Source organism: Onychostruthus taczanowskii, unplaced genomic scaffold (assembly GCF_017590055.1).
Source record: "Onychostruthus taczanowskii isolate IOZ18803 unplaced genomic scaffold, ASM1759005v1 scaffold35, whole genome shotgun sequence".
Classification (NCBI taxonomy): domain Eukaryota; kingdom Metazoa; phylum Chordata; class Aves; order Passeriformes; family Passeridae; genus Onychostruthus; species Onychostruthus taczanowskii.
The window spans coordinates 5,165,971-5,180,670 of NW_024500905.1; the positions used below are offsets into that span (position 1 = coordinate 5,165,971).

General features: G+C 45.9%; 1 protein-coding gene across 2 annotated transcripts in view; it reads right to left on the bottom strand.

The window, feature by feature from the left end:
• SRGAP1 (SLIT-ROBO Rho GTPase activating protein 1) overlaps positions 1-9,228 on the bottom strand; it is a 138,944-nt gene extending 129,716 nt beyond the window's left edge. For both annotated transcript variants that reach the window (XM_041411324.1, XM_041411325.1), the window contains exon 1: positions 8,616-9,228. In XM_041411324.1, coding sequence (XP_041267258.1) covers positions 8,616-8,682 — 67 coding nt within the window. In that variant the 5' untranslated portion in view covers positions 8,683-9,228. The remainder of the gene's footprint in view (positions 1-8,615) is intronic.
• Positions 9,229-14,700: the final 5,472 nt, after the last annotated feature.

Below are 14,700 nucleotides of genomic sequence, written 5' to 3' on the forward strand. Positions count from 1 at the left end.
GCCTAGCAACTTAGTCACAGCAACTAGTCACAGAAACCAGTATTGAAGCATATGACAAAAGCCACCACCCCTCTTTTGGGGTGTTTTTTTCTTGGTTTTAGTAGCACAAGCAGAATAACAGATCATCCTGATCTATATTTTAAAAATTCAATTAAGTAACTTGCAATTGTTTCAATTTCTCCATTATTGTGTAAAACAATAACTTAACTGTTGAGTTAGAAAGTTTCAGATGAGATGCCTGCTCATCTTGGTACTGAATGAACACTTATTTCATCTTGCCTCTGACCTGATGCTTTAGATTGTTTATCCTCTCTCTGCTTAAAAAAGAATCAGAGGTGAAAAGCAGAGAACAGCAAGGTTTGAAAAAAGATACGCTGTCGAAAGAACAGAGTCATACAAGAGCTATCACTGAATCTTATTAGACTTCTGATGTACTCTGTACTTTGTAAACATGAACAGATTCCTCTGATTTTCAGGAAGCAGGTACTCTGGAACTGGCTAAAACAGCAGAGACTGCTTTCTTTTCACCACATGAAAGAATGTACACTGCAAAGTGAAAGGGGATCAGCCTCTCTCCTTATTTAGTTTTACACACTGAGCAAATCCAAAGTGCACACCACTCTGCTTGTGACACCCTGGAAGAAACATGCAGCAACTCAAAGACTCCCCCCCAAAAGACAGCACCAACTAACTGCTAGAAGAATTTACATGCAGAGTAATTTGGATGAGTAAGCACTGAGTCAGTTAAGGAGTCTGGATAGTTTACATGAATCTCCAGTCAGTTTTGTTTCCCACAACAGCTAATTATGTAAAGGGTTACAATCATTACTTCCTGGAAGTCATCATCCAGTAAGCCAGCTGCATTTGCTTTTCATTCCCAATATAGCTAACAAGAAATACTGCACCATAAGTGTTCTAATTATACTTTTGTAACTTCTATTTTACAATAAAAAAGCCACTTAGGTCTAGTGCATTTTGAGAATGTTTTGGTTAATATGCTAATACAACTCCCTTGCCGGCTTGTCAGCACTTCTGCATCTATAAAGGAAAACCTCAGGAGGCTGCAACTGAAACTAAAGCATGTTTTATTGGCCAATAATAGAGAACATAACAAAGTTAGCAGGAATAGTCTAACTGGTGAATCTATGATCACACTTCTAAGCAAGTTCTACTGAATCATTTTTGAGAAAAATAGACAAAGAAGAAGTATTTTTTCCTTCTCACCACCTTAATTAAAAGCAACCCCCCCAGATGCTAGGATCAAAGTAAACACAGATAACGAACCCATATACCTTAGGAGAGACTTCATTAAAGACAGATCAATAGCACTGTCCTACACTGGATAGAGTTCAGAGTAAATAATACAGACCATCTTCAATTTATTTCACAGATATGATTATTAAAGAGTCAAATCATAAAGCATACATTTTCTCCACAACATTTTCTTAGAGTATTTAGTGGGTTTTCCCTTCCTACCTGCAACATCTACCTCATTAACACGCACCTAAAGCTGGGATTATTTTATTGTGCCAAGTATGAACTACAGCAAGCATTTACACCTTCTGGAGAAGACAGGAGAATAACATGAAGTCATGACCAGGCCCACATATAAGCCAATTCTTGGAAACAGGACATCAGATTTGTTTCCAACCATATTTCCAAAATGCTCTTCATTTTTCACAATGACATTACATCTCAATCTCAAGACCTATCAGTCACCTCTAGGTAAAATTCAGGTTTCCAGCAGGTTGTACAATGCAAGACTGAATATTGCATCTTGAAATTCATACAGGTATATTCCTGAGAAATAGTGACAGAAGAGAAAAAACGAGAGGGAAGGAGTTCTTAAAGAGATCTTCCTTGACCAGTTACAAAACTAAGATTAACTGAAAATGGCTTGAGAATATGAGTGCTTTGCCTCGACAAAATGGATTAGTGGGCAGAGCATAGGTAACACACCTTTAGCTTACCGGGTGGCTGTAACTCACTTGTGACACATTTCAATGTCTATGAGAAGATGACTTCCACAAGCTGCAGAAAACAGTCGATTCCAGAGGAAGTAGTGCCTCAGGATTATGGCTCCATTACAACAGATCAAAGTGAATTGTTTGCCTTAGAGCACTCCCACAGGACCAAGCCACCACACAAACTGCCAGAACAGCCTGCAGTTGTTTAAGTCTTGGAAACAAAGGAAAAAGCAGTGATAACCAACTTCTTTAGTTTTGGTGCCAGATACAGCCTTCATAATGTAAAAGATACACAGCAAGCAGTCTTCCTGTGCAGACAGCTCTGTCTCTTACTCAAGACATGGGCCCATGCTCTCAGCAATGGCCTTCTGTGATTCATCCCAAGTATCTGCTACTGCAGACCCCACCAGCCTCATCCCTGTTACCGGTACACAAGCAGCCATGCCAGTCATTGCACCTTCAACCACTGCCTCCAATTTTCAGCTGTTGCTCTTCTTCCACATCCCTGTGTATGTACCTACACACACACGCACACCCACAATCTCTTGAACCTCAGGGTGTGTGGCACAGTGCCCAAGAGACAAAAAGTGGGGAAAGAAAAGATGAAGTAACTTCAGGAACAAGACTTCCAGCTTGCAGCTCCCAGACTGAGCAGCACAGCGCAAGGTCAGCCAGCCTTGCCTCAGAGATGGCCAGCACTCGATGGCATCGGCCCACACAGCTCCCAGCACAGTTCGGGGCAGAGCCCTGGAAGGGTCGGGTCCATACACGGTGAGCTGGGAGAAGCACCCACAGAGGAAACGCTGCCTAAGACTAAAGCCTGCAGGAAGCAGAGGCGGCAGCACCCCGAGCACAGGCAGCTCTGCTACACATTTAGCCTAATCGCTCACACACAAACAAGCCCCCACACTCCAAAGCCTACTTCGCCCTGTGAAAGCCAAGCAGTAAGAGTAGATTAGACTCTAATAGGGATTAATACAAATTAAGGTAGCAGCGATTTCCACTAGGGAGACCAGAAAGGTTAGACGTGGGATAGCATGACAGGTAGATGTAGGAAGCATTGGGAAAAGGTAAAGGGAAGAACAAGTAACACAGGAGCTTGTGTTGACACCTGCCAATTTTTGCTCTCCCTCATGTCCATCCCTGTCCAAAGCAGAGATGAGACATGCTGCACTGTCAAGTCATGGTCAGTGATTTCTAACAGGCTGTGTAATGGTCAGGAGCGGATTTCTTATCCAATCTCAACAGCACTGACCCACTTTCTTCCAGCACTATCATCCATCACCTCTGACTGACAAGGAGTCCAGTTTTAACAAAAGGGAAAACCTAACACAAACAAAGTCTGAAGCAGAAAATGGAAAGAAATTTGGATCCCACTCTGTCTTACTGCAGCCACTTCAAAGCTATGTTTAATTTTATTAGCAACTAGAACTCCAGTTCATAAAAAAGTGACCAATAAAAGATAATGGCAGGAAATTAAGTGACCTTAACATGATTTAGAGCATTGCTCTGCAACAGCAAAACTGCACAGAAAGTAAGCTTGGCAAAGAAAAAAAAAAGCCTCAAAGAAGTGATCATAAAAAGTTTCCAAATTGCTTCAGAGTCAGAGGCAAGTTAAAACTTCATGCTAGAGACTAACAAAAATGTGTATCTACAAAACATATGCATTATGAGTGCCATACTGCCAGAAAGAAACACTGTTCAGACAATCCATTCACTACCTATCTCTTCATGTGTGCTATAGTAATCAAGACTTCATTCACCTTTAAATTCAAGTAAAATAATGTAGTTTCACTGTGCTGCAGGAACACAGCACCTACAGTGTGTGGTCAAACCAAGAAAAAAAAGTGTACTTTCCTGACTCTTTGTCATATTTTCAAAAAGACATGAAGAAAAGGTGGGGTTTTTTTCTTTAATTACATAGAAAGACTAAGAAGCCAAAACCTCTGAAGCTCCTGAGTCATGACCTTTGGGAAGCAGGCATTTTGTAGGGCTCCCCCATAACCCAAATACTTTGGTACACAGCATAGTAATAAACCAAGTTCCTTAGTTTTCATTCCAAGAATGCTGTGGAAGAGTAAGAGTACTGAATATGCTGGTTAACTAAAAAACAAAACAAACAAACAGAACAAGACAAAACCAACCAAAAAACTGTTCAGTTTATGACTGAACTGTCTTGCAGATACCCCTTTCAGCTGCATAGTCAACTACAAACTCATTAACATTTACCTGGGCAAACTCATTAACATGTATCTGGGCAACTGGAGTTTGTACTCTGAAAGGAAGGATCAGAGAGCTGGGAGAAAATGGTGGGGGAAAAGATAAGGAACTTCATTAGACAACATAACTCCAACTGGAAAATAGCATGGAGAACAATACCCTTCCTGTATCAGACAAAGTCCTGTGTGTGGTCAAGCTCTTTGACCAGAAAAATTTCTGCTAAACCACACTTGATAAACTTGAACTTTGAAAACTGGCATCTATTCATCAGCTTTTTTTAAAATAAACCTCAAGAATTCTGGCATCATCCAAGGTACCAAATGTTTTATTACAAAGACTTTATTCAAAATAGCTATCAGTTTACTAAAACAACAGCCGAATTTGTACTTCAGAACTCAAGTCTTTTCTCAGAGAGGCTTCTGTTGTTGTTTTAATGTGAAGTTGAAATTCAGCTCCACAATTCAGAATTTTCATTTTCCATAAAAATTAGTTAGGCAATGTAATACAGCCTGCTACCAAGTTCTTTCTGATGAAAAATAGGAGTATTTTGTTCTGAAGAAGGCCATGCAAATATTGATCTTGGGGAAGTCTTTTCCTCTGCAAACTGCTTTTGGGCTTGCATTTCCAGTAGGTCAATTCCAAATGAAAAATTAAGGTGGAAACAAGGAAGGATCTAAGCAGCTCTTCCCTCAGCCGTTTCAGTCGGAGATGCAGTTGTGTAAGAAGGCTGAGACTTGAACTGCAATGATTCTCAACAGTTCACACCATATGGAGGATCTCTCTGAAGAGACAGGCCTGATAATTAGTCGGTACAATGCTCACCTAGTCAAAGCACACTTCTCCTGTCCATGGAAGGCCAGTTACAAGCCCTAAGAAGGCAAACATGCCAGTGTAACATTAATGATCGAAAAGCTCTGGAGCAGTATATCCCTAATCCTCTTGCTCCTCCAAGACACTTATTTTTCAGAGGATAAATTTCCAGAGGGAGTCAGGTATTCAAGATCTCACCAGCTCACCCTTTACCATACTCAAGACACCCACTCAAAGACATCAGAGGATGATTTCTTCACTAGTATGAATTGCTCAGTAATTTTATCAATAGACATTGCTTGACATTATCAGCAGTACCAAGGAGCACGGACCCTCAAAATAGAAAAAGTAAGATAGGCTACTATAGGCAACTGAGCCTTGAGTCAAGCCATGCTGTCTGTAAGTCTAATAGGGTCATACAGCAGAAAGTTAATACTTGTCTCATAACTATACCACTAGTCTGTTGCTCATCTAAAAAGTATTCCTTCCACTTTCTAGCTCTAGTTGTATCCCCCAGCCCAGCTGCAAGGTTGGTAAAACTACCTCTAATGACTTCAGAGCGCAAATAAAATTACCACATTCTTCAGAAAAACATAGATACAACTTATACTGTGGATGACCAGGAATATTTTACTAGTTATGTTACTTTCCAGGTGCCTTTATGTCTACAAAGTAAGGTACCTATACCATCATAATATTCTTACATTTCCCAAAACAACATGTATAGACAGATCTAACTTCAGTATTAAAATATCCTTAAGAAATATTCTTCTGCTTTCTATACAATGTGCAGGGAAGTAAACGCACTTACCTTAGTGATTCAGCTGGGACAGTTCTTGACAGAAGGTAGACTGAAGAACAAGGATGTTGCAAAAAAAGGTGCAATAAAATGCTCTACCCGACAAGTCAGAAGTACTTTGTTTACTTCAGCTTAACAAACAGGTAACATTTACAGACTTTCTGCTGTTCCTGCACGACCTCCACTAAAGCAATAGACAATCTAGTGATACTAAAATCCAAGAAGAATATGTCAGTTTACACCACCCAGGAACCAGGCATGACAATTAACATCTGTTACTGCTTCCTATTTGAGGAGTTAAGAGCAGAAAAGCTATGTGAAGAATGGCACTACCAAATCCTCATTTCCAAATATGGCACCACATACATACCCTACAGGGCATGTACACTGCAGGCCCCTCTTCCTTCAGTATTAATACTCAGACATCTTAGGGCAGGGTTTCCAACTGCACACATCAGTGGCGCGGTTTCTGAAGCACTAATGCTTGTGCTCAGTGCAATCTCACGACAAGGTGCGGGAGGTACGTGCTGCTGCACTCCTGTGCACACGCCTGTCCAGAGGACCCCAAAGGGCCAGTCTGCTCCCAGCTGTCCACATCCTTCAGCAACTAAACACATCAGCAGGGAGAAATCAGCCAGCCATTGCAAACACCAGAAATCACAGGCAGCAAAAGCAATTTGGCCACACCCTTTCTCCTAACCTAATATAAGAAATTCCAAGCAGTATATAGGGTTCTGACTTTCCTGAATTTACATTCCCTTAAAGCTATCTTGCTGGCTAATTAGGGCTGATTTCTTAGGCCTTTAACCCTCAATATCAAAAAGATTTTCAAGGTATCACAGAGTGGTATCACTGTTTTTTTATACTATCACCGCTGGTGTCAAGCAGAATTATATCTTAGCACAGACAATTCTTGCCATCTGAAATACAATTGTAGTGTTGCTGGTTAAAGAAAAAGCATCTAGCCCAGCATACCTTTCAAACAGCTGCTGATCAACAATTCCAGCAAGACAGTTGGGTGGGACCAGACTGCACACACCCCAGACCACCACAAAGAAGCAAAGCAAGTTAAAATTCCTATTAAGCTATATTTACAAATGCCACCTCCCTCTGCAATTATGATGGAGGACCATGACACCAAAGGAGAGCCAGGTTATCAAGAGAACTTCATGCCTTCATCTTTATTGTCTTTTGAAACAATACAATAGATGTAGCTGAAGGGCATGGCATTTTTTCTTCATTATTCAAAAGAAAAGACTGGCATATATAGCAACTGGCTGTAGATAATAAAGGCTAAGCCTTTAACAATCAAGTTAGGAGGAGGCAAAGAACAGTCTGCACACTGTGCAATGAGCTTAAGATCTCAAACATTTTTTATGCTCAGTGACCAAGACAAATCTGCACCCTGTCCACAGAGAGGAAAAAGGGCCAGCCCTTCAAGGGCTCAATGTCAGTGAATACACCAGCTATGTGAGAACTATCTTGGCCCTCCCCATGTCAGACAGACACTTGAAGCGTGGCCCACCTGCCAGCACAGACCCCTCACTGCCCACCTCTATTTGGAGGATCTCTTATTTTATGCACAGATCCTTTTCTGGACACAAAAAGACTTTCAACAGTGACAGGTATTTTCACAAAAGTTAAGCTTAAGAAGGAAAAAACTCAAAAATTACCTCTTTACTTTTAAGAGGAAAAACCCCAACAAAACTACAAGCATTGCCTTGAAAAATTGATGTCATAGGATCAAGTGAGAGGGAAATATATTGTGCAAGTACACAAAGTCAATAAGTCTTTCAACAGCTGAGGAGTGATCCCTCCCACCCTGTTCCAGGTGCCTCATATATAAGGTCCCCAGCCCATGCCTGCATGGAGCAGGAAGGCTGCTCCTGAAGCCCACGGACCTGCCTGAGGACATGCTCCGTCTGTGCACACCGCAGACTCTGGGCAGCATCAAGGAGGGAACACCCTACCTCTGTGAGGAGCACACCAGCATCATTTTAAAAAGCAGAGTTCAGATGTTGCATAGCTTTTTAAATGCCGTGTTTCACGTTCGCATCCATCCCTGGATTTATTACAATTTATATATTATGCAATATTTTCCCCGACAGCACCCAGAAGGATGCGCACCAAGAGACCCACACCCCACTGCCATGTCGCTACTTTCCCAATCTCCGTTCCACCCAAGACACTCCCAGAAGGAAAACGCTAGGCGAGGAAACTCGAGGGTCTGGAAGCGCCGGTGGCTCAAGCCAGGATCTGGCGGCTCTGTCCTTGGCACAATAGTTGGATGCGATACAACCGGGCGATGCGAGGCTGAAATACTTCCTGGGATGGCTGAATGGGCTCATTCAGTAGTCAAGGGTAATTCTTTATTAGCCATCTTCTACAGCCCAGCACAGAAACTACAGCCCTGAGGGGAGGGTGGGAGACACCAGCCATGTGCCTCAAGAAAGAGGTATGGCTTAGCATTGTCTCTCGCCCCAGTAATTGACAATTTTTTTTTTTTTTTTTTTTTTTTTTTTGTCCTCCCTTTCCCCTTCCCTCCCTCCCCCCGGGCGTTACCGAAGCCGGTGGAGGAAGGGAAGGTGCGCGGCCGGGGCCGGGCTGTGGAAGAGCCGCCGCAGCTGCCGTCCGGCCCGGACCCTCGGACCCACCGGCGCCGCTCGGAGCGCTGCGAGGGGGAAAAAGCCTCCGCCGCCCTCTCTCCGCTCCCTCCCGCCCGAAGTTCGGGCAACTGGAACCGGCCGCCCCGCCGGGGAAAGGGGCCGGCAGGACGCCCGGCCCCCGCGGCGGTTTTCCCGCTGCCTCCCCGCTCTTACCTTTCACTTGACTTTCATACTCCGCTATAATCTCTTTGTCCTTTTTGAATCTGCTCGGGGTTGACATTATCCGCTCGCTTCTTCTGCTTCTCCGCCTTGTTCTAAATTATTATCACTAATTATTCTTGTTTATCTGGAGGAGCTCCCAAGTTGTGTCAGGCGGCCGCACGCCCGAGCGAGCCGGGGAGGCGGCGGGCGCTGGCCCCGCGGGAGCGCCGCCGGCACCGGAGGCGGCGAGGCGGGGAGCGGCGATCAGACTAACCCCGGCGCAGGCACCATCGCCTCTCGGCACCGCCGCCGGCAGCAACGCGGTCCGCGGCTCGGGGCCGCCGCAGGGCGGGGCGGCGGAGCAGCGGCCGCGGGGCACTCGCTTCCACTAGGCGAGGGCGGGGGCCCAGCGGCTGCGCCCCACCATTGTTATCTGTCCGCACGCACCCCGGAGAGGGGAAGGGAAGCAGGGAGAGAGCGGTGGGAGGGAGGCAGGCGGCTGCGCTCGGCCCGTACGCCAGAGACACTGGTTACTGCTGCCGCCGCTCTCGTCTGGCTGAGAACTCGGGGCCGGCGCCCCGCCGTGACTAACCCCGGGCGGCAGCGCCGCGGCGCATGTCCCAACCTCGCGGGGCGAGCAGTCGCCGACTCGGGGCGGCTCCCCCACCGCGCCCTGAAGAGGTGTCTCCGGGAATAAACTTCTCCCCGCCCTCCCGCCGCTGTCTCCTCCCTTCCTGCCTGCCCTCCCGCCTCCGGTCCTCGTCCGCCTTGTCCGCCCCCTCCGCCTCCCCGTCGCCCCGCCGGCAGCCGCTCACAGCCCGGGGCCGCACCCGTGGGTGCAGCGCCCGCTTGCCCGGCCGGCCGGCAGCCGGAGGCCCAGCAGGCCTGGGGGCTCGGGCTCTGGTGGGAGGAGAGAGACCCCCGCCCCGCCGCCCCCATCGAGCACATGGTGGCCGGATGCTCTCGGGGAACAGAGGTGTGAGGCCGCGATACGGTTACAGAAGGCCCTTGATCCGGCGGGGAAAGTTAAAGCCCCGTGCTGCCGTCAGCACCAAGCCGCCCGGGGAGGGAGAGCCTGAAGGGGACAAGTAGCCTTTGGGGACATCATGTGTCTCCCCAGTGTCTCCGAAGAGAGGGTACGGCTGCACCGGTGGGCATAGGGGCCCAGACCCAGAGGGCCAGAGCTTGGCAGCACCCAGGGGATGAGCTGCACCCTCAGCACGGCAGGTCTTGCTTGCGCTGCTTTGTCTGCTCGGTGCTCTCCTGCGGATGTAGCTTGTTCTCGAGGGCAGGAGCGCCTGTGTGGGGCATTCCCCACATCTCCTGCGAGAAACAAGCAAAGCTGGGCGGGAGGCCACTCTAAATGCTGCTGCCTTGAGCTGCTGTGCATGGCACACATCGGGGCTGGCCCTGATGTCTGACAGTCACGTTCAATGTTAGCCTCAGAAGGATGGATTCCAGCCCAGCAAGTAGCAGTGCGCGGCCCTTGCCAATAAACAGGGCCTGGGAAGATGGGAAGAAGATCATCCAGAAGGGCAGGAATAGCTGAAATTTGGAGCATGGGACAAGTTGTCAAAAGGGCATAAGTGACTCTGGCATACCCTTGGTCCAGGGTGCCTCCAGCTGCAAAAAAACACAACCCAAAAAACCCCAAAAAAAACAAACAAAAAAAACCCCACCACATTGAAAAAGCAGAATGATGGACACTGCTGCCTTGTGATGAACAGAGAATGTGGCTGTCATTCATGGGTCAAAGCCAAAAGTCAAAGCAGGGCAGAGCTTCAGACTTTGAGCTGCAGGGAGGTCAGCTCTGAGGAGGTTAAAAACAGGCAGAGGACATTCTGGAGACAGAGGGCTCCATTGATGTTAGATATGTCCAGGAGTGATTAAGCAAAGATGCCCGCTATTTACAGATTTCCAAAGATAGTGGCTGTATAATTTTTCTGGTGGAGGTTCCCAGAGATCCTGTCCTGGACAGCTAGCTCTGATGCTGCCAGGACCTGACTCTTTGGGACAAACAAGTGAATTGTGGGATGATCTGCAATTGGAAAAGTTCAAGGGATTTGAGCTTGAGTGCTGGGGGGACCTGCTGCTCAGAGAGCAATGGCACAGTTAACTCTACTCATGCAGACATTCTTGCTTGTGTTTATATTCTTATAAGCAGGTTGCCTTGGTGTTAGAGTTGCTCACTTCCACACCTCTGTATTTCAGCAGTAAGTGTACATCTGTCCTTTGCAGTTCATCTGTCATTAAGTACCATGTTCTTCCTGCTAGGGGATCAGGGTAATAGGATTCCTGTTCCCTTTTCCATCTTCATGTTTTGTTCTCTGTAATTTTATTACATGTCTTCATCTTGCCCTCCCAGTGCAATCTTTTTCCACTCTGATCCCAATCCAGATCACCTAACGCTGTCTTAGCACAGGAGGTTATTGTCTAAAACCAATTAAAAAATTTAGGTTGGATAGTCAAATTACATCCCTTGAATAAGAAGCCCAGCCTCAAAAGAGCAGTCATCTCTGTAATCCCAACCACTTTGATTTTCATCTCAACCTTTGATACCAGCATCTTGCTTCCTGGCTGTTTGAGTCCATCTGTTTGGCTGGGGACTGGCTGATTTACAAGACAGTGGGCCGTGTTCCCTGGGAACACAAGGCACTAGCTGGAGATTAGCTGTAAGTCTTGTCTGGTCTTTCAGAGCGCTGTGTTTTAGCAAACAGGTCAGGGAACAATGCTCAAGTCCCGTTCTATCCTGTGTGAGGTTTTGCAGGCTGGCGCCTCCAGCCAAGCCAGTCCCTTTCTCCCTTACCTAGGACTTTGGCATGCCCAAACTTGGCTGAAGTTGGGCAAACCATGCCCAGTGTGGCTGAAGGTGTAGAAATGTTCTGTGTGTCCTCTCCTGAGTCCTGAAGGATGCAGCCCCCACTGAGCCTGTGCTGGAAAGACTGTGAGGAGAACGGTGCAGAGATAGGCTGAATGCCCATGCCGACACCATCCATTCCCTCTGCACTAGATCCTACATCCAGAGGATCAGCCTGGCTCCACAGAGCCAAAACAGAAGCTGCGGACAGATTATGTTATTGCTTGAGAAGATGAAGAAACCACCTTTGGGCTCTGGAGACTGATCTCCCTGTATTCAGCCACTCAGCTCAGGGCTGTGTGTCCGTAGCAAGACCACTGAGGAAGGATGGGCCAGGGACCCAGCAAGCTTGAGTGTGCCAGGCTTAGAGCTGCACAGATTCTGGATCCCTGAGTTAGGGTTGGACTCCAGGATAACCAGGATTGAGCTGGCTGAGAAATCTGATTCTGGCCCCCTGTCCCTGTTCTCCCCCTGCTTACCGAGCCCCCGTCCCCCCCTCCCTGCCCTGCTCTTCTTTAGGGATTGGCAAAGGATTGTGCGTTATTACATGGGTGTAATCTTCTTTTAAGATGTTCATGGCAGCTCAAGTCTCCAGACTCAATTCCGCACTGATTTACACAGCCTGCAATCCCATTGTGAGGGTGGTGATTGCACAGGAACAGGCCCTGCCTGGGCTCTGCAATGCCACGTTTGAGGTGACTTACAGGACACAGAAGATTATTACAGAAATGCCTGTCATTTGAGACCTGTTCCCAAAGATCCCCACCGAGTTCACGTGAATTTTGAGAGCAGCAAGTGCTAGAGCTGTGGAACAGTTATGTTATATAAATCCCTGTGCACTCATGAATGATGCTCAAGAAATCATGTTTATCCAGGGTTCTGTGTACTCTAATTTACTGCTTGCAGAGCATATCCAGGTCTTCTCAGGGAGAATGCTACAGACATTTAAAAAAGTATTAGGATAAAGCTGGTGGAAAGCACATATGTTGTTGTATCAGTAATGCAGTGTAGTACAGTACTGTTGTGGTACAGTTCTGGTGCAGGGTTTGTGGACTACCTCAGGGTATGGAGTTAGATAATCTACTCCACCGGGGAATTGGAAAACCTGAATTATGTATGATAGAACAGAGACATGTTTATACAGAGAGCAGTTCCTGCAATACTTCATACACTTAGTGCAAAAAGGGAATAACACAGGCATGCTTGATTCTGCTTGCTTGAGAACTTCGTTATTGCATTTCATTTCCACAGCCCGATGCAGTATTTGGTTTCTTCTGCTGCCAGTAAAAACAGTCCATATAACTGGTTGCTGGAGTATCATTGAGCTATTCTCTGTGAGTACATAATGAAACACATTGACCCCCTTAAACAATAAAACCCTACACTCATTTTCTTTAGTCTGAAAAGAAGACAAATAATTCATCTTGCTTTGTAATTGCAGTCAATCAGTCATTTTACAATTGGACGGTAAGTCTCTAAGTGAAAGACCAAGCTTTATTTGAAACAATTAAACATTTGCTAGTTACTGAAAAATCAGTAAGAAGCACCATTCATAGAGCTTGTTCAAACGTTTGTCACTGATAAGATGCACATTTCTAAAGAATCAAATCTGTTTGCTTTGGAATGAGATTATTTTAGCAAATACAGTTGCTTATCTAAGATGTAAAACCAGTGAGACTTTTTTTCTCTCCCCTGCCCCCAACCACTGCAGCACTTAATGCTGCTCTGTGCTTATAAACTCCTGAAACATGGAGATGAAATCTGGGCTTATGGGGTTTGTCATAGGCTGCAGAAGAGCCAGGACTTTACCCTGGCTGACCTGAAAGCAGCTCCAAAGCAATCAGCTGCACCTTCACAACAATGTGAAATGAAGACTGTGAGCTGCCCAAACTTTAATAGTTCAGGAGAGATATTTCCCTTACCTGGGTTTCTCTGTGAGCCTAAGCTGTCAGTCAGCTTTCATTGCCAGGAACAGTGCTCTGACCATTGGCATGGGTATATTGATTGTAAGGACAGGTGTATACAATTTCTTCCAGACGCAGAAAGAAAGGGCATTCTTGTTCCACAGTAAGTGTGTCTACAGGTGGAGTATGTAGAAGTGGTTATGCTGTAAGTTCATGCTATACTGGGGTCCGTGACCATTTTCAAGCCCTAGGCTTTACTACGTACCCCCTCAGTTATGTTTTTTGCCCATTATGCTGAGCTTCTTTAGAATATAATGATCAGAATGTCCATTTTGTGAGCTTCACACACCCTAATTTAGGCAACTGAAGTCATATGCCCAATTCAAATGAGGGCTCCTCAGTATAAAAGAGACATGGGGCTCCAGGACAAAATCCAATGGAGGACTACAGTGATGATGAAGGCATCTCTCTTATGATGACAGGCTGACAGGGTTGGGCCTGTTCAGCCTCAAGAAGAGATGACTGAGGGGGGACCTCATGACTATCTGTAAATATCTGAAGGGAGGGTATCAAGATGATGGAGCTGGGCTCTTAGTGGTGCTGAGCAATAGGACAAGAGGCAACAGGCAGAAACTGATGCTCAGGAAGTTCCACCTGAACATGAAGAAGAACTTTTACTGTGACGGTGACTGTCATGGAGCTGGGCTCTTCTTAGTGGTGCTGAGCAATAGGACAAGAGGCAACAGGCAGAAACTGATGCTCAGGAAGTTCCACCTGAACATGAAGAAGAACTTTTACTGTGAGGGTGACTGTGTCCTGGAACAGATTTTCCGGAGAGGTTGTGGAGTCTCCTTCTTTGGAGAAATTCAAAAGCTGTCTGGACACAATCCTCAGTAACATGTTCTAGGGACCCTGTCTGAATAGGGAGGTGGGACTGGATGCTCTTTAGTGGTTTCTTCCAACTGTACTCATTCTGTGATTCTGTAATTTAACCATCATTTAACTGCCTGCAAAAGTCAATCAAGAGAGGTGGATGTCTGACATTCACTTATTTTAGACACTTAATTTAGTATAGGTTTTGTTCCCATTTTCCTTAGTGTCATAACCAGAGGTCATATAAGACAGTAATGATATCCTCTTCATAAAACCTCAAAGTGATATGCTGAATCTTAACAACAATTAGGAATATTTATAGTCATTTGCTGCTGAGCAAAATGCACAGCTAAGGGTATGCAGACTGCATTTGCTCATTTACTAATTGCAGTCACATTGGAAAGTATTCCTGTTGGCCGGTCATCTGAAGGAGGATTCAGGAAAACAGCCACCAGGTAACTTT